Below are 19,479 nucleotides of genomic sequence, written 5' to 3'. Positions count from 1 at the left end.
AGAGTTTGGATCATCAAATGCTATAGAAGTAAATCTAAACAGAAAACCCGGGTAGAAGAACCTTGTTAGCAGTGGCTGTCTTTCCAAGGACGGGAAGGATTTACCTTGGGAATAAAAGCAGGTCCTCCGAACTCAGGGGGTTAAACATAGGGCTAACGACCGTATCTCGGAAAAATATATATGTTACAGAAAAAGAAGCAGTCAACAAAATTAAAATGGTGACCGCACGTCAAAGAAGTAGTCCAGCTAGGCAATTGACGCTGTATGGTGAAATCCAATCCTAGAAGAAGCAGAGCTGTATGTCCTTTGACACGGAAGCCAAATTAAGAGGGAACATGGAGCGTATGAACAATGAGCGAATCAGGAAAATGTGCCAACTAAAGATACTGGTTATATCGAGACAGGATTGACAGGTTACACAACGCTTTCAACAGTCAAAATCAGCTCATATAATCTGAAAACAGAGGTCAGAATACGCATATAGAAGATGTGTAGGGGTTATTATGACACCAAAACGCACAAAAATTATAATGACCAAATCATCTTAGCAATCCGGACAAAAGTGGTAAATTAACATTAACTGCATCAAGAACGAGGATGTCATGAAGGAAGAATGTATTGTAGAAAAGCACGAGCGAGAAAAGAGCAGAGAAAATTTGTTATTCTGATAGTTGACGTCAATGCTAATATCGGAAATGTTAACACACAATGAGTATAAAAACAAGATAAGCCATCATGAAGTTGGAACTAAGTTATCGGTGGGACAGTTTATTCCTACAAAGAGATCCACAAAACAACATGGGCATCTCCTGTCAAGGTGATCAAAACCAGATTGACCATATCTACTTCAACACCAAGTTTAGTAACATGTAGTAAAACATGACACATATGCTGCTTCAGACCGCTGTTTGGATGTTGGAAAGTTTCAGATTAAGCTTAGAAAACATGACGAAGACATAGTGAGGCTGAATTCAATGTGGATCTATTACAGATAAGGCTACATTACAAAATAATTAACAGAGGTTCATTGCTACACCTTTGATCGTAAGGCAGATAGGTATAGTTCTATAGAAGACAAATGAAATATGACAAAGGAGACTTTCATGACACCTTTGAAGGAAAGTATTGGAAGAAAGAAGAAAAAAAACAAGCCATGAATAAAACAATCGACACTAGAAACAATGTTATTTGTCCGTTAAAGATCAGAGATAGATTTAGTGGAGGGTACATGGAAATGCATTAAGCGGTCAATAGGCTTGATTTTAAGAAGGCGTTCATTGGTATAGACAGAGGCTATAGAAGATCAAAATGAATTATGGAATATCAGACAAGTTTATCCCAGTTGTCAAGGCCACCTTTGATGGAATGATATTCAGAGTATTACATGGAGGATAGGTGACAGAATATTTTTAATTCCTGGTCATTACAAGAGTTAGACAAGACTACATATTGTCATATTCGTGAACATCGATATGGCGGTGGGTGATCTTTTGTACGGTGAGTACTTCTGCACCTTGTTTCATACGTTATGCCAGAGCTTGCCGAAACTACGCAGACTCTTTGTATCGCGCTAGAACTCTGACAAATAGGCTTCTGGAACAGGGTTATGTTGCTGTCATCACTACAGAAGTTTTATGGTCGTCATCATGAACTCGTGGACCGTTATGGTGTATCCATCTGCACCATGAAAACTGATGTATTCAACGGGTCATAGTTTTCCTTTCCTCGTTTGTCTACTGCGAACTTGACTTTTTATGGGCAACTCGGCGGGTGTTTCTAGAAAAGCAGAGGACGCTTACCCTACCGGTGCACCTGGTCCATGCTCCCAGTTTTTAGTGGAGTTCGAGTTGCTCATTTGCTTTTGTTACTTTGTATGTATGATTTCAGTTACTGTATGTTCTTTGTTGTATATGTCGGTCTTCCATGTCTGGTCTTTGTCCCTGGATTAAATTCATTTAATTACCGCTTTAAACTTGGTTCCCTTCATTATTCTTTCACCTCTATCATTTGCAGTGATTGAATGTGAATTTGTTTGAAGATGAATGCTATACCTATTCATAAAAATGATACAGTATTATTACCAAATTTGCATTATATTGCTTACCAATTTGAATTGTTTCATTTGCAAAGCAAGTGCAATCTTCCTCTGAAGGTGTACAATATATTGTATTCATTGGCTTATAAAGCAACTGAAAACCTTTCGTACTATCACAGATGCACGTAACATCTTTAGATCCTGTTCCGTTTCCATACTTAATCTGCCCTTCGTCATTACATTTTGACTTAATATTCACACAGGTACTACTTCCATTTGTCCAAAAGTTAAACGGTTGGAATCGATCTTCACGACAGTAATCAGCATCGATATCGCCGTGCCATATAAGCTTTAAACCTGGAAATTTATTGGATAACTGAACAAAATCAAATGGATTATGATATATATATATATATCAAAACATGATATTTTTTGCATTCTAATAGACTTCTACAAACAAAATTTGTAATTTATTACAGACAAGAAACTAGAGGTTTTCTATATATATATACACACACACACACATACATATATATATATATATATATATATATATATAAATATAATATATATATATATATATATATATGGTCTAAAGGAATCTGCCAACCAGCAAAGTTAATGGGTATCGGATCGTCCAGTCATCACGATGCAGCACAAACAAAAATAATTATATAAGTCTAAAGGGTTGTACAACGATACCGATAAAGATGTTAACACACTATAATAAAGTATATAATGGGCAAAATATTCCTGTATCAATTTGATCCGATGGAGCAGTGTAGCGTTTGGAGTCGTCACATTCTGAGACGTTCTATAATATTGATTTGTTGTGACATGTATCATTAATTTGATCCTCTATCCTATATAATAACACCTAGATGAACTGTCCCGTACTACCATACATCGTGTACTAAGTTATAGCCCTAGATTAATCCTACGAAGAGGAATGACCCAGCCAGCGAAAGCTATATTTTTATATAGCCTAGCCGGCCGAGTGGTCTAGGGCGTTGGACTTAGTGCAGGCCGTGTTGCCATAGATGTCACAGCAGTACGAGTTCGAGTCCCGCTTCGCAAATTTGACAGTTCTAACATCGTTGGGAATTTTTCAGACCCTTCTATAAGTTTACCCTATCTTCCCTGTATCAATTTGATCCGATGGAGCAGTGTAGCGATTGGAGTCGTCACATTCTGAGACGTTATATATGTATATATATATATATATATATATATATATATATATATATATATAAATTTACAGTATTTCGAAAAACTAAAACAGTGAGGCTTCATTCCTTGTATTACACGTGGTAATATCTCTCAGTGACAGACTTGGCTGCCTATTTTCGTTAGTTTCAGTTTTAAGTACTTTATAGTACTTCAAGTATATAACATTTTATTGAACTGAGTTCTTATATATTTGATTGTAATTGCCGCTGATGAAATCTTACTCCTTTAAACGCGGGCTCAGCATATCGAAATATTGTAGTATATGTAATTGTATGGTACTTGTTTCGGTATTTCAATACCCATCATATTAATTTGTATCCACATAAGCATATTTATTGCATTAATGCACTAAAATAAAGTACCTTTCCGATAAACCACTGGTTTGCGGCATAGTTCAGTATTTGACGTGGATGACTCATTAAATAGACACATGTAGTGATCTCCCAAATTACAATTGTTGAAACTATCTGATCTTAGACGCCATTGAGATGGAGAGGGGCATATCAATGGATATGATTCTACTGTGTTGAACAGGTAAATCTGAAATCATAAAAAAACACTCAAGATAACTTTCGTTATCTTCAAAACATTATACAATGTATGACAATACACAAATGATGTATGTTTTCAGTATAGTTTCAAAGGCAAGCCCTAAGTTGTAAGACGTGTAGAAGTAAACGAAATTTCTTTAAACTGATGATTAATTATTTATTATTTGTTGAATTGCTTATTAAAATGGTGTGTCAGATAAAAACGTTTAGTTCTGTGCTCCGAGGATTCCACTACAGTCTAGGGCATTTCCGATTGTAATGTTTTCAGTTATAATTTTATCTGTCGCTCTTTTCCAACTTTCCTAACTGCATTTTAACATGTCTAGTGTTAAGAAATGATTTTAAACTTGTGTTCCATAAAACAGGAAATTAAGTTTTAACAGTATATGTAAATGCCGTGAGGTCTTTAATTTTGAAACAAATGAATGTTTTAAGTAGGTCAAAGAGTAATCAAGGGAACCAAGGTTATAGCGGTAATCAAAAGAATGCAGTCCAGGGACAAAGACCAGACATGGAAAACAGACATACACAACAAAGAACACAAAGCAACTAAAATCATACATACAAAATAAAGAGTGCCAAACCTACATCAGTTTTAAAAGACAATGATGTAGTAAAAATATTGTCTACTATACATGACAAATATGTTGTCGTACCAGCAGAAAACATTGTTTTTGTCTGTAAAACGTTTTACATCCAATGTTTATTATCAGAGGTAGACGTATGAGCTAATAGCAGTAATAGGACCTATACTGCTACCACACTCTCCAAAGAAGAAATTGTGGAAAACCATAAATCAGTGCTATCCTCTTTTGGTCTCTCTACCAAGGACGATGACTGTGATTTACCGTCTATGTACTGGATTCCTAAACTCCACAAGAATCTAAACAAACAACGTTTCATAGCTGGATCTGCGAAATGTACCACCAAACCTCTTTCAAAACTTTTAACTTCTATATGCACAGCTGTCAAAGAGGGGTTGCAGTCCTTCAACAACTCTTGATACTCCCGTAGTGGTATTATTTCATGTGGATCCTACGAAATTCAACAGATTGTTTGGAGACAATCAGTTCAAGACTATTATCAGAACATAATAACATTAAACCCTATGATTTTTCAACACTGTATACTTCTATTCCACATACTCAGTTAAAATCCCGACTGATAAAAACATACATCGTTGTTTTTTCCAAAAAAGATGGTACACCTAGATATAAATATGTAGTTCTTGGTAGAGATATCGTATACTTTGTAAGAAATACATCCTAATCATCTTCCATTTATACAGAAGAAAATGTTTATAAAATGTTGGAATTTTTAATCGATAACATATTTGTCCAATGTGGTGGACGCGTTTTTCAACAGACGGTCGACATTCCAATGGGAACAAACTGTGCTCCTCTACTTGCTGACCTATTCCTTCAATCATATGAGGATGACTTTATAGCTGATCTGATCCGAAAGAAAAAACATCGTTTAGCTAGATCCTTTAATTTCAGTTTCCGTTATATAGATGGCGTATTATCTTTAAACAATCCTAGTGTTGGGGATGTTATACATCGCATCTACTCCAAAGAACTTGAAATAAAGGATAATACAGACACTGTGAGGTCAGCCTCATACCTTGACCTACACTTAGAAATCGATAGTAAAGAAAAACTATTGACCAAACTTTACGACAAACGTGATGACTTTTCATTCAAAATTGTCAACTTTCCTTTAATTTGTAGCAACATCCCTTCAGCACCTGCGTATGGAGTGGTTATAACACAACTCATACATTATTCCAGAGCTTGCGGAGACTACGCATACTTTTTGTATCGCGCTAGAACTCTAACAAATAGGCTTCTGGAGCAGTGTTATGTTGCTATAAGATTGAAGTCATCACTACAAAAGTTTTATGGTCATCGTCATGAACTCGTGGATAGTTACGGTGTATCCATCTGTGCAATGAAGACTGTTTTGTTCAATGTGTCATAGTTTTCCATTCCTCTTTCGTCTACCTCGAACTTGACTTTTTATGTGCAACTCGGCGGATGTTTCTTGAAAAGGAGAGGACGCTTACCCTACCGGTGCACCTGGTCCATGCGTCAAGTTTTAGTGGATTCCAAGTTGCTCATTTGCTTTTGTTACTTTGTATGTATGATTTTTGTTACTTTATGTTCTCCGTTTTGTATGTCGGTTTTCCATGTCTAGTCTTTATCCGTGGATTACATTCTTTTGATTACCGCTATAACCTTGGCTCCCTTAATTACTCTTATTTAATAGTTATATAGGCAAATGTGAAAACCTAGATTTAAAGTTTGAAAATCATTTGTTCTTGAAATATTTATGTTTTGATTACAATCTTGTTATTGGTTACAAATTGTTTACAAATTAGTGGGATTTGCCCTGTATTAGATATGTTAGCTTCATAATATATGCATTTGTAAACAATAACACATCCTTGAAAAGCAATAGATTGGCATATGAAATTTAATGTTTTTTATTTATCCTTTGTAAAATATAAGTGTTTCACTAAGTGTTGTCACATGTAGAATCCTGTATTCAAAAGTAGTGAGAAAAGTATCAGAGATTTAACAAGTGCATTATTCCTATAATGACTCAAACATAAAACCAAATGATAAGTTAATAAAATGTCCTTTTTTTTTTTTACCTGAACGGAATCTTATTATTTTTTTTGTTATAATGTTAATATTAGCTTCTGAAAATTGATAACTGAAGCTACCAATTTAAATCAGTATGTTTTTAATAGTTAAATATGTCAACTTACCCGAATCAGAAAAATAGTTTTGATTCCAAACATCTTCAACTATGTTATGAAGCTGCAATTACAATAACGACATGATTTAGGTGGATGTTTGTACGAGTTTAATGGAATCATTCACTGATAACTGCTATTTATTTAATCAAAAAATCTGAATAAGGAAGTAAAATAATACAGTGCCTTTTGATTTATTTTTATCATGTTTTATTTAGACGACGTATTGGGGTTTCTATTTGTTTTTTATGTTTGTTGGTATCATTTGTATTTAATTTTGTTTTAATTTGATTTTTATAATTTTTTATCACTGTTTCGAATAATTTTCAGTACACATTATTTGTCCGATATAAATTTGCCCACGTGGCACCTGTCATGATTTATTTTACAGTAAGTACATGTATTTATTGTTATCAGTTGAGTATATGTGCACCGTTCTCCCAACTGTAACTACTGTACTAAATGTTTACGTGTATATGTTAAAAAACAAGTGAAAACAACAACGTGTAACTCTACCATGGTTTATGATCGATAATGTATCAGTGAATGTAGTAGTAAATGAAAAGATAAATGATACACAATGGTTATAGAAATTCATCTAAAAAATTACCGTCATTTGTAACAAATAAATCTCATGTTAAAATCCATTTCAATCCATGTGTATAAACATTCATTCTAAATTTAAACAAATTTGACACACTTCCGGTGGATGATCAACGTAAAAGTGTTTCTTAATAGGCCAAAGTACGACAAGTGATATATAAATTAGACCCATCAAACTATAGAAGGAAATCAATTACCTCTAATCTAGGCAAACTTTTTAATAAAATTATTCATGAAAGATTGTATCAATTTATTGAATCCAATAAACTGATCGATAAAATCAAATTGGATTCAAACCGAAACCAAGAACTACTGACCACATTTTTACCTTAAAATCAATAATAGATAACTACAAAAGAAAGAAAAAGAAAGTCTTTGTCGCCTTTATAGGCTTTAAAAAGGCGTTTCGTACGATTCGGCGAGAGGGCTTCTTCTATATATTATCAAAACTTAAAGTCCGAATAAAAGTTTTGATATCATTTATTCTATGTATCAAAACACAAAATGCCAAATTAAATTCCCAAACGATTTCAGTCAATATTTACCCTCTAGTTGTAGAGCTAAACAAGATGATGTCCTCAGTCCGACCCTTTTTAATCTGTTTATAAATGGTATTTTTGATCAGCTTAAGAATGGGAACGCTGAACCAATATTAATTGGTAATTTAAAAATTGCATCAGTGATGTATGCAGATGATATTATTCTGCTGTCAGAAACAGAAAAAGGCCTGCAAAATGCACTTAACATTCTTAATGATTTTTGCATATCATGGAAACTCGAAGTAAACACACAAAAAAATCAGAAATAAAAATATTCAATTCAAATGGTAAAAGTTTTCTTAACCACTTCAGTATTGATAAAAATATGCTAGGAACAGTAAAATCTCACTGTTACCTGGGGATTACATTTAACTACAATGGTAATTTGAATCTATCAAAAATAACCTAATAGAGAAGGGAAGAAAGGCCTGGTTTAAAATAAAAAAAAAGTCATATCTATAGATGTTCCTTGTAATTTACTTAAAAAGTTATTTGACACTTTGGTAATATGGAAGTGAGGGCTGAGGAGCTAGAAAAACTTTCAGTGACTCTGACCCATATGAACACTTACATTTGAAATTCACAAAAAAAATCTTTGGAGTAAATACTAAAACTACAAACATTGTATGCTTATCAGACCTGAACAGAACATCTCTACATATAAACCATATCCTTAACTCCTCTGATACACTAGTCTACGAAATGTTCAGAGAAGTAAAAAAAACAAACTTGTGGATGCCCAATGTAAAAAATATACTAAATAAATTAGGGTTCTGTCATCTTAACTTACAACTTAATAACCTTCAATTTTATATCAAAAGAATCGAACAAAGACTACACGATCAGTTGAAGCAAACTATAATAGGCTCTCTAGCTACGAGTGTCATTTTCCCCTAAAATATTTATTCCGTCTAAAAGTCCCCCATATATTGATTTATGTAAATCTAAAATAAAAAGATCTATCATCAGTAAATTCACTAGAAATTGAAAAAGGTCGGTACAAAAACATAGAGAGAAAAAAACCTATTTGTAAATCATGCGATAGTGGGAACATAGAGGATGAATATCATTTCCTCTCGGTGTGCACCCACTACACACCGCAAATAAATCAATACAGAATGAAATTGGACAACCATAATTTTATTTCTTCATCAAAACCTCACCTCACACCAAGAGATATAGCATATATATTGAACAGTAGCTCTATAAAAATATTAAAAATAACTATCAAATTCATGATTGAATGTTTGAATTGAAGGTTAATTTAATTTAACAGAAATTATATTAATATAGAACGTTAAAACTATAGATCAATCTGTTTTGATCAGATTTACACCACTGACGCACCATGGTCATAAATTTAGTTTACATGTAATGTATATTACATTGTTCTGTTTTGCCATAACCGTTCACTGTAAATGTGTTTGTGCAAATTCAATTGTCTATTGTCTATTGTCTATATACTTTTATCATGAATTTTTAAATTTGTTTACTTATCTCGATGAGGTATTACTCTTTACCGTTTGACTCCTTTTCCCTTAGTAACTCTTTGTTGACACTTAAGGTCTATTAATAATAAATTTGTTACAGGGGTTTTTGTTTGTTGGGGTTTAACGTCCGAGCAGCAATATTTCAGCTATATTCAGACGATGAACATGGAAAGGATGATAAAATGAACATGAAATGATGATGAAATGAAAAAAAGGATGGGACACAAGGACAATAGGGTCGACAAATTTTGATTACCACTAGAAAAAGGGAGGGATGGGCAGCGTCGGGTAATTTAGCCTCCTGTGGCGGAGCGCAAAGGTTACCACTCTTATCGAAAACCACAGCAGGGTTCTTTAACGTGCGAGGAACGTGACATCTTTCCCAACTCGGTGCACCACTATAGTTTGCGGTCAGGTTTTCCGTATTATAGCCTGACAACCCCAACATGCAACATGCCCATTCCACCACCTGGGGCACACATCCCAGTTGCTCTTTGGGCAGAGCGCCTAACCCCCGTCTAGGTTTCTGAGCACTATTTAGTCGCCTTTTAAGACAAGCTTAGTGCTGCTGCAGGCCTATTCTTTTAACACCCGGACCTGCACGGGGCAATTTTTACAATAATACACTGGCTTATTTTTCTACAGTAATACACTGGCTTATTTTTCCAAAACTAATGTACCGTACCAAAATTTCCGAATTTGCCCTTATTTTCAATTACCATTGTGCTTTTGAATTAATACATTTTTTTACGATCGCGCTGTGCCATACCCCAACAGTAAGTACCACAAACCGACAAAACAATCCTCCTGTTATTTTCCCGACATTTGTTTTTGTTTTGCTTATGGTCCCTATTCCTATCTCTCGCTCTTTGAATTCTGAATTAGCTTTTGAGATATTTTTTTTCAATTTGAAGGCTTTTGAATTCGAAAATGAAAACCAGTTCGTATTTCGTTGAACTAGTCACCTATTCAATGCATTTGTCATTATATAATATCGTGGAAGTGCTTAAGGTATTACATGGTAATACAATAATATGATTTTATTAGTTGCATTATTTTTATGATGTCCGCACACAACGCTTTGTTATTTACTTTTTTTTAAAATATACATCAGAGGTTAAATGATGCTTTATTTAAGATGTGTTTCATCATTTTGTTCTTCTTTATATTAGATTCTGTCATTTAAAAAAATTATACATTTTTTAGATTTTTATATCTATTCTTTTCGTATAAGAATTTGAAGTATTTAAAGTGGGAGGCTCATTTTTAGATTTTGTTTTCTTTTAGTTGACTTTTTTTTAATTTTTCGTGAGACCAAGAATTATTCTTTTTAAAAATGACTAATCTATGATTTATTTTAGTTGTCTATTCATTGACACGTTTAGTTTACATTAACTTAGAAACGAAACAAAATATCAAAATATAAACTCTCTTCTTGAGACTGGACCCTCAGTTCAGTTCGCTACAAGGTCTGTATTGATTCTGCTTCAAGTTTGTAATGTTTCTTATCCGACTTTATATAAGAATAGTTTCATAAACGATCTATCTGTCACATTCACTCATTTTTTTAAAGTTCAGAAGTGACGTAACGATATTTTCTGATTAAAAAAAAATATACATTGTTAGCCTTTTGAAAATAATCTGTAAGAAGTTAGAATTGAATTGATGCTTCATTCATTAATTGTGTTGAACAAAAGGTCGCATCAAAATATTGAACAAAAGATACACATAAATTAATGTCTATAACATGAGACAAAACAGGTAGCAGGAAAGACACAAGGCAGGTTGTAAATTATTCCAATGTCTCTAGAATGATTATTTCAAGACTGAATACTCGTCACAGAGATACTGACTCTACACATGATTATCTCTGAAGTTTGTAACCACAGCAGAAGATGTTACGTCAAGACAGGTATAATTAATCAATGCATCTCCGAAAACAATTAGTAGATGCATCACAAGCAGCAAAACATTTTCAAGGAAGAAATAACAAACAATATATGTCCAAACAGTTCAAACCGATTGATTCAACAAACACTGAAAGCATGTCGGTCACTAAATATCGGCACAAATACTTAAACGTACTATTATGGACAATTCAAATATGTCAAAATCCGAAAATGTGAGATATTTCCTCGCTAGAGTTTATTTTTGAAAACGAGTATAGAAAAAGAGATATTTTCATTGGATGAAATATTCCATGTGACAAGGCATACAAAAATCTCTATTAGATCATGTTGTAACTCATTGTTTAAATTATTTGACGTGAAAGACGATAATTATATTTTTTGTCAGCTTTTTGCCTATATTTTGATGCCTATAGATAGAAATACATTTTCAATTGATGAGCCCCGTGCAGGTCCGGGTGTCAAAAGAATAGGCCTGTAGCAACGCTACGCTTGTTGTTAAAGGCGAATACTAAGTACTCAGAGTCCTGACCGGGGGCTAAAATGCTCTGCCCACAAAGCAACTTGGTTATGTGCCCGGGGTTTTCAGGTTATAATACGGAAGACCTGACCGCAAACCATAGTGGTGCACCGTGTTGGGAAAGATGCCACGCTCTTTGCACGTTAAAGAACCATGCTGTGGTATTCGATAGGAGTAGGAACCTTTGCGTTCCGCCACAGGAGGCTTAATTGCCCGACCATACCCATCCCTCCTTTTTTCTTGTGTCATTCAAAATTTGTCGACCATATTACATGTATCCTTGTGTCTCATCCCCTTTTTCATTGCATCATCATCATCATTTCATGTTCATTTCATCATCCATTTCATGTTCAATGCCTGAATATAGCTAAAATATTGCTACTCGTGCGTTGATCTCACACAATCAATCAATCAGTCAGTTGGTGAAATAATTATTAAGTTAAGTTTATAACCTTCACATGCAGAAATGCCGTTTTAAGCCAATATTGTACCGAGATGGATGTAGAAAGTGCAAACAGTAACAACACTTATTATTGTAGTACACTTTCAAAAGAAGAGATATGTAACAAACAATATTTTTCCTATCTATAAAAAATGGTGATCTTCTGTCCATGTATTGGATTCAAAATTCTACAAGAAATAAAAAAAATGAGGCTTCATATAGCTGGGTCTGCCAAAACGTACTGACTTTCCTCTTTCAAAACTACTATTTACCATACTAACATCAGTCAAAGATGATGTCCAGTCTCTTCACGACTCTTGTAGTAAATACTGTATTAAATCAGTCTCTTGACCTTTTATTGTAGTGTAAAAAAAGTCATTGGTATTGTATGTAATTTCAATTTGTATTATTTTCTAATGAAATCCAAATCTAAGTTAATACACAAGAAATCCTGGCAAGTATTGTACCAAGTTTTTACATAGTCAGAATGACGCATTTACCACTTCCAACTTTGGTTTTGATAAACGATTTAGTTAATTGTTTGCTATTAAACATTATATAAAGGCAATTGAATCATTTGATAAGTAATTATAGTTTCCTGAATGATGAGAAACTCTTCCCTAAATGAAACTACTAAGTGAAAACAATAAAGCAATGAAAATTGTATCTTTGTGTTATATCTTTACAACGCATTTCTTTACCGCAGGAGGAGCAGGATTGGACTGTCGCAACAGTGACAAGTATGTTTATCTAGATTTTTATAGGCCTTGAAATCATCATTTTATTACTCTAGAGTAAGGCTCCATGGGCATAATATCAAACGAGAAACATATACTTGTATGTATATTATTTTCTTATTGTTAGGTTCAACTTTGGTGTACATGTTTATTTATGACAAATGTAGGAAATATGAACAGAACAAAACAACGCTAAAAACATATCCACCAATAATAATGAAAATAATAATAACAATAATACAATAATATTAATAATAATAACAATTATAATTATCATTATAGTAATGTAATGATGACGATGATGGTGATGCTAATAAATAAAAATACGTAGTATAACTTCAAATACTTCTATGCATGGAGGTTTGTATCGATCAACTAAATAATTTAATCAACAATTTAAAATTCATTAAGTATAATACATTTCAGCCACCCAGTATGTTGCTTTCATTTGGAAGAAAACAATGGTACATGTGTCGGTACGTTTAGATATTTTACTAAGCTCTACTTAAATAGAATTGCTAATGTGTTCTTATGTTGCATACAAAAATAATATTAAAAAGAAACGAAAGTGAGTTCTTGATAACTTGACAAGATTTATCCCTAGTCAATGCTAATTTTATGTCCTGTCTGTTTTGAACGTTTCTGAATGTATGACCCACAGGACGAATGTTATACAGATCAGCAAATAAGACTGAACCAGCGTGTACAAAATATTTTAAAAATGGCATTTTCGTGGACGTGTTTCTTTATTTGAATTCTATCATAAATCCAATGTTTATTTAATCAGAGTGTAATAACGGTTATACATCAAGGTATGGAGTACCATGTTTTCCATGTCGTGATGAAACCTTTGGATTCAGATGTTTACAGACTTGTCATTGTTCACATTTAGAAAGGTAGGTATTGTTCATTCTTAAGGCTTTTAAACCATTCATTTTGAAATAGGTATCTGTCAGTCCCTTAAGATAAACATTTTCGGTATGATTTACTACATACATGCAACTTTCAGTTCGCAACTGATACCATAGCTGATCATAATCTGAATATCACGATATTTTTCCGGGCTGAGGGATGTTTTTCTAGAAGAAAATAAACTTGCGTTAACAGATATTACAGACATCTTTGAAGAATTTCAGTTCTGGTGACATGAAAATATACATACATCAAAAAAGTTAGACTGTCTGTCTTACTTAACCTTTTGATATATTTTAACCCTCATATAATATACTTATCGGATGAAGGCTCTAGGTAAAAGTCAATGTATACTTGGACTGAGTTTTACAAAAAGTATGAAAAAAAAATCATGAATATTTTGCAGATGCAATCATGTTAATGGATGTCAAACAGAGGAAGTAAATAGTACTACGGACATGTCATCGCCAGACAAAAACTTGGATTCAAATATAAACGGAACAACAAATTTTTCTGTTGACGAATTTTACTCACATTCGACAAAACCTGTCTTTAGAGATACAAAGGAATGTAAGTTAGTAATTTTGTTTGTTTGTTTGTTGGGGTTTAACGTCCGAGCAGCAATATTTCAGCTATATTCAGACAATGAACATGAAATGGATGATAAAATGAACATGAAATGATAAAAAAAGGATGGGTCACAAGGATAATAGGGTCGACAAATTTTGATTACCACTAGAAAAAGGGGGGATGGGTAAGGTCGGTCAATGTAGCCTCATGAGGCGGAGCGCAAAGGTTCCTACTCCTATCGAATACCACAGCAGAGTTCTTTAACGTGCGAGGAACGTGGCATCTTTCCCAACACGGTGCACCACTATGGTTTCCGGTCAGGTTTTCCGTATTATAGCCTGACAACCCCAGCATGTAACACGCCAGGGGTACCCCATTCCACCACCTGTGGCACACATCCCAGTTGCTCTGTGGGCAGAGCGCCTAGCCCCCGGCTAGGTTTCTGAGCACTATTTAGTCGCCTTATACGACAAGCTTAGCGCTGCTGCAGGCCTATTCTTTTAACACCCGGACCTGCACGGGGCTAGTAATTTTGACTCAGTTGTAAATATATAACTTTAATTGATTGAAAAAAATGATTAGTTGATTCATACATTATCGACACCAAATATCAAATTACTTAAATCTAGGTGTCTTAAGGCACTAGATATTTTAAAAATGGTGCCTAGTACCGATTGGGGTGCTGATACCTCAATTTTATTAAATTTATATAGATCTTTGGTTAGGTCTAAACTTGATGGATCTATTGTTTATGGTTCCGCCAAAAAATCTTACCTTAAAATTTTAGACGCTGTTCACCACCAGGGGTTGCGACTTTGCCTTGGTGCCTTCAGAACCTCTCCTATTGAGAGCCTTTATGCCGAGGCAAATGAACCCTCCCTTGGAGACAGACGTTTGAAATTAGGTCTTCAATATGTAAGTAAACTTATGGCCTACCCAGATAGCCCTGCCTACGACTGTGTCATTAATCCTGTTTATGTCGACATTTATCGAAAACATGAAAGCAAAACCCCTCCTTTTGGAATTCGAATAAAACCTCATTTGGAAGCAATTCATCTGGAGACCAATGCAGTGACACCTGTTGTTACTTCAAAATGCCCTCCATGGGAGCTTCCACACCCTTCTTTCATTTTTGATCTGCGTGAATATAAAAAGTCCGATACCAATCCTTTATTTTTACAACAAAAATTTTCTGAAATTAAAGCAAATTATCCAGTTTTTTTGACGGTGTATACAGATGGCTCAAAAGATGGCGATAGCGTTGCATGTGCTGCTGTCCATGGTGACAGAACTGTAACTGAACGGTTGCCATCAAGCGCTTCCATATTCACAGCTGAAGCTCGAGCCATATTGTTAGCACTTAAATTGATTACTCAATCTAATCTGTCACAGTTTATTATTTGTTCTGACTCTTTGAGCTGTCTTTTGGCAATTAAGAATCACAAACTAAAATACACTTTTATCTTACAAATTTTATATTTTATTCATCGACTTCGGGAATTCGATATAGAGATTGTTTTTCTCTGGGTACCCAGTCATGTTGGAATTCAGTTGTAGACAGGGTTGCCAAGAAGGCATTAAATGAAAGAATGAAGGACGTTAGTTTACCATACACCGATTTTAAACCTTTAATAAGGAAATATATTTTAAAGATGTGGCAGGACCGATGGGACGGCCTTGAACACAACAAACTCAATTCCATAAAACCCGATCTAGGCGTTCATCAATCCGGGTCGCGCAATCGCAAAGAGCAAGTGGTCATGACTAGATGCCGAATTGGACATTCTAGATTTACACATGGCCATTTGCTTGTTGGTGATCCTCTACCTGAGTGTATCCCATGTGATTGCCCTTTCTCTATCAAACATGTTCTTCTAGATTGTGTGGATTTTGCCAACATCAGGCAAAATTATTTTGACTGCGCCATATGTTTGATACGTTGAAGACCGTTTCATCTAAAATCATTATCGATTTCTTGCGGGACATCGGTTTATTTAATAAAATCTAAATTTGATACCTTCCTTGATTTTTCAATATTTTAAATGTTTTATCGAAGTTATGTTTCTATATGTATTTTATGTCTTAGGTTCACCTTTTATGTACCTTTTTATATGTAAATAGCTGCTTGTTTTAATTTCATTATTTTATGAAGAGACTTTGATCTTGCTTTTAATATTTCCATTTCATTCAATGTTCTTGCCGTGATATGGCCCTAGTCGCCGAAACGGCATTAAACTATAACAATCAATCAATCAATCTTTAGTGTAACACTTAGTTTTTAAACCATTATGTGTACTATTTCAATATAAAGACCACATGTAGAATATCAAAATAAACTATATGTTCTTTCAGAAATCGTGTGTCGAAATGGAAAGTAAAAAAAATAAAAGAAAGAAAAAAAAAACCAAAAGCAATATCAAAAAGTGTTTAAGAAAGATAATATACTAATAAGGCAACAAAGGCGGAAATTTGACACCTGATATAAATTAAACTTTAACAAAGCTCAAGTTTCATTTAGACTCACCCTTTACGTGCATATTATATCGTATAGTTAAAAAGATAAAAAAAAACTAAAATATAGGGACTGTATTGCATTTGAAAACGAAATGCCAACACTAATGTTGCATGTGACAAAAGTATTTATCGGATAGGAATTTTTTGTTGCAGTGCTTAAGTATATATTAATTGTTTGCTTATGAGTCTTTCCTGACTTGACTTTTTTATGAGCAATTCGGCGGGTGTTTCTAGAAAAGCAGATGACCTTACCCTACAGGTGCACCTGGTCCATGCTCCCAGTTTTTAGTTTAGTCTGAATTGCACATTTGCTTTGTTACTTTGTATGTATGACTTTACTTACTTTATGTTCTTTGTTGTGTATGTCTGTTTTCCATGTCTGGTCTTTGTCCCTGGATTACATTATTTTGATTACCGTTATAACCTTGGTTCCTTTGATTACTCTAATAAGTAAGTAGAAGGTAAGTGATTATTTTATTATACTGACCTGCGTTAACATATATAATAACTATGTTTCATCGAATAAGTGTAATGTATCAAACACCCGGCCGTTTGGACCTATAAATTATATTTAAATTATTCTATATAGATACAATAAGATAATTACAGATTGTCAGTAGAACATCTTTAACGTAAAAAAAAGAAAAGAAAAATAAAAAGAAGTTTAAAAACTAGAAATATTTAAAAAGTTTTCAAAGTTTTCACCCCGTGCAGGTCCGGGTGTTATAAGAATAGGCCTGCAGCAGCGCTAAGCTTGTCATATAAGGCGACTAAATAGTGCTCAGAAACCTAGCCGGGGGCTAGGCGCTCTGCCCACAGAGCAACTGGGATGTGTGCCCCAGGTGGTGGAATGGGGTACCCCTGGCGTGTTACATGCTGGGGTTGTCAGGCTATAATACGGAAAACCTGACCGCAAACCATAGTGGTGCACCGTGTTGGGAAAGATGCCACGTTCCTTGCACGTTGAAGAACCCTGCTGTGGTATTCGATAGGAGTAGGAACCACAGGAGGCTAAATTGCCCGACCTTACCCATCCCCCTTTTTCCAGTGGCAATCAAAATTTGTCGACCCTATTGTCCTTGTGTCCCATCCTTTTTTTTTTTATTTCATGTTCATTTTATCATCCATTTCATGTTCATCGTCTGAATATAGCTGAAATATTGCTGCTCGGACGTTAAACCCCAACAAACAAACAAACAAACATAAAAAGTTTTCAGTTGATCAATTACTTGTTTATGTGAGAACGTCTTAAATTGAAGCTAGGACAGTTAGCAATAGTGCTGGTGAATGTATATTAAAAGTAAAAATATCATGAAACATGTCATTTCGAATGTTATTTTAAAGATCACATTCACAATAGAGAACAGGTATCTGACTCTAAGGTCTGTTGTTTCACAGTTTTCATAGCCTATCCTCGATTTGTTTGCCAATAGAAAGTCCTGTCTCAATTCGGAGTGGTAAAATATCAAGGCGATATTTCTCTGATGATATTTATTTGGTTCTTATATTGCTGATCGCTGGTTATTCCTTCAAGCAAGTGAATTCATAAAGAAACTACGTTATATTGGATTTGTATTTTTATTGTTTTTTTGTTGTTTTTTTTTTCATTTTCTTTTCATGTTCAATTTTTTTCAGTTATTTCAACAAAAGACATCATGGTTTATGTATTATGTGTTGGGTTTGTAATTATTGTAAGAAAGGTTATCCGTAAATGTCGAAAGCGAGTAACCGAAAATCGAACTTCTGCTGACAACGTAATTGGTTCTCAGGAGCACGAAAGAGATAATCCCGTGATGAATGACTATCTGACAGTGTACGAAGAGATTGATGACAAAAATATGACTATGGATAATGGAGGAAACACAGAAAATAAAAGAGAAACTGAGGTTGATATGACTAATGAGGACTATATCGATTATATCCATATCATTCTCCGGAAATTTAACCAAATGATGGTATTAACATATCTTTTCTTTGCCAGGATAATAAAACAACTGAACCTGTTCAAAATGAGTTCAATTTGGTATCAAGTCAATGCGACGGTAATAAAATGCCATATAAATTTCTGGTAGGATCGTCTTGAAGGGATTTTTACGAGAACGAAGTTAGAACTTCCTTGAACCAAGAAACTACATTGGTCTTCGATACTTTATCATTACCTTGTTCGTCCAGCCCCTCTAGTTATGTAGATGTCTTAATGCGATCAGATAGTGATCAAAGTTCTCAAACTTTCATGTCACAAGAGATTCCACTTATATCGTAATTTAATAAGAAACAAAACAGCTTGACAATCACAGTAAAGACAATTGTTTTAAAATCCATTTGAAAAGATTATTAACTGAAATATTTTATTCTTTTAACTTGTATCTGTTAGGAAAGATAATACAAATGATTTTAATTTGTATGTAAACTCATTAATTTGTTATTGAACGACAATATAAAGGAAACATTGTATTTGCATATTTTATTTTCATGTATAATATTAATGCATATTTTGTCATGTTTGATTACGGCATTTACATTTCATTGAGCATAAAACTAAAATTTCGTTGCTCGATTACACAGACATAAGACGAAAATGCAAACAAAAACATCAATATACAAAAAATATCTCTAATCCATTTTACGAAATACAAGATTAATCTATGAAACTTGACCAAAAAAAAAA

At 34.0% G+C, this 19,479-nt stretch overlaps 2 protein-coding genes across 8 annotated transcripts in view; one reads left to right on the top strand and one right to left on the bottom strand.

Moving 5' to 3' along the window:
- The window catches only part of LOC148609081 (uncharacterized), a 21,912-nt gene extending 14,619 nt beyond the window's left edge, over window positions 1–7,293 (bottom strand). For 3 of the 4 annotated variants that reach the window (XM_088596307.1, XM_088596306.1, XM_088596304.1), the window contains exons 1-4: window positions 7,188–7,293; window positions 6,590–6,641; window positions 3,628–3,805; window positions 2,105–2,392 (exon numbers count right to left, since the gene is read on the bottom strand). In XM_088596307.1, coding sequence (XP_088452433.1) covers window positions 2,105–2,392; window positions 3,628–3,805; window positions 6,590–6,622 — 499 coding nt within the window. In that variant the 5' untranslated portion in view covers window positions 6,623–6,641; window positions 7,188–7,293. Of the gene's footprint in view, window positions 1–2,104; window positions 2,393–3,627; window positions 3,806–6,589; window positions 6,745–7,187 lie in introns of those variants that run through there. The other variant, XM_088596305.1, reaches the window with a different exon arrangement.
- Window positions 6,938–19,479, top strand: LOC148609080 (uncharacterized). Of its 4 annotated transcripts, none has more exons than XM_088596310.1 (5): window positions 6,938–6,967; window positions 12,785–12,818; window positions 13,603–13,711; window positions 14,134–14,297; window positions 18,447–19,478. In XM_088596310.1, the coding sequence occupies exons 1-5, from the start codon at window positions 6,953–6,955 to the stop codon at window positions 18,881–18,883; spliced, it is 759 nt and encodes a 252-aa protein (XP_088452436.1). In that variant the 5' UTR covers window positions 6,938–6,952; the 3' UTR covers window positions 18,884–19,478. The 4 variants fall into 4 exon arrangements, with proteins under 4 accessions (XP_088452436.1, XP_088452435.1, XP_088452434.1 ...); XM_088596309.1 differs by lacking the exon at window positions 6,938–6,967 and adding an exon at window positions 6,986–7,023 and having other exon boundaries at window positions 18,447–19,479; XM_088596308.1 differs by lacking the exon at window positions 6,938–6,967 and adding an exon at window positions 13,242–13,291 and having other exon boundaries at window positions 12,634–12,818; window positions 18,447–19,477.

Source organism: Perna viridis, chromosome 8 (genome assembly GCF_037379345.1).
Source record: "Perna viridis isolate PV_CMFRI_1.1 ecotype Kerala chromosome 8, ASM3737934v1, whole genome shotgun sequence".
NCBI classification, from domain to species: Eukaryota; Metazoa; Mollusca; class Bivalvia; order Mytilida; family Mytilidae; genus Perna; species Perna viridis.
This window is presented reverse-complemented; position numbering and strand designations above follow the sequence as displayed.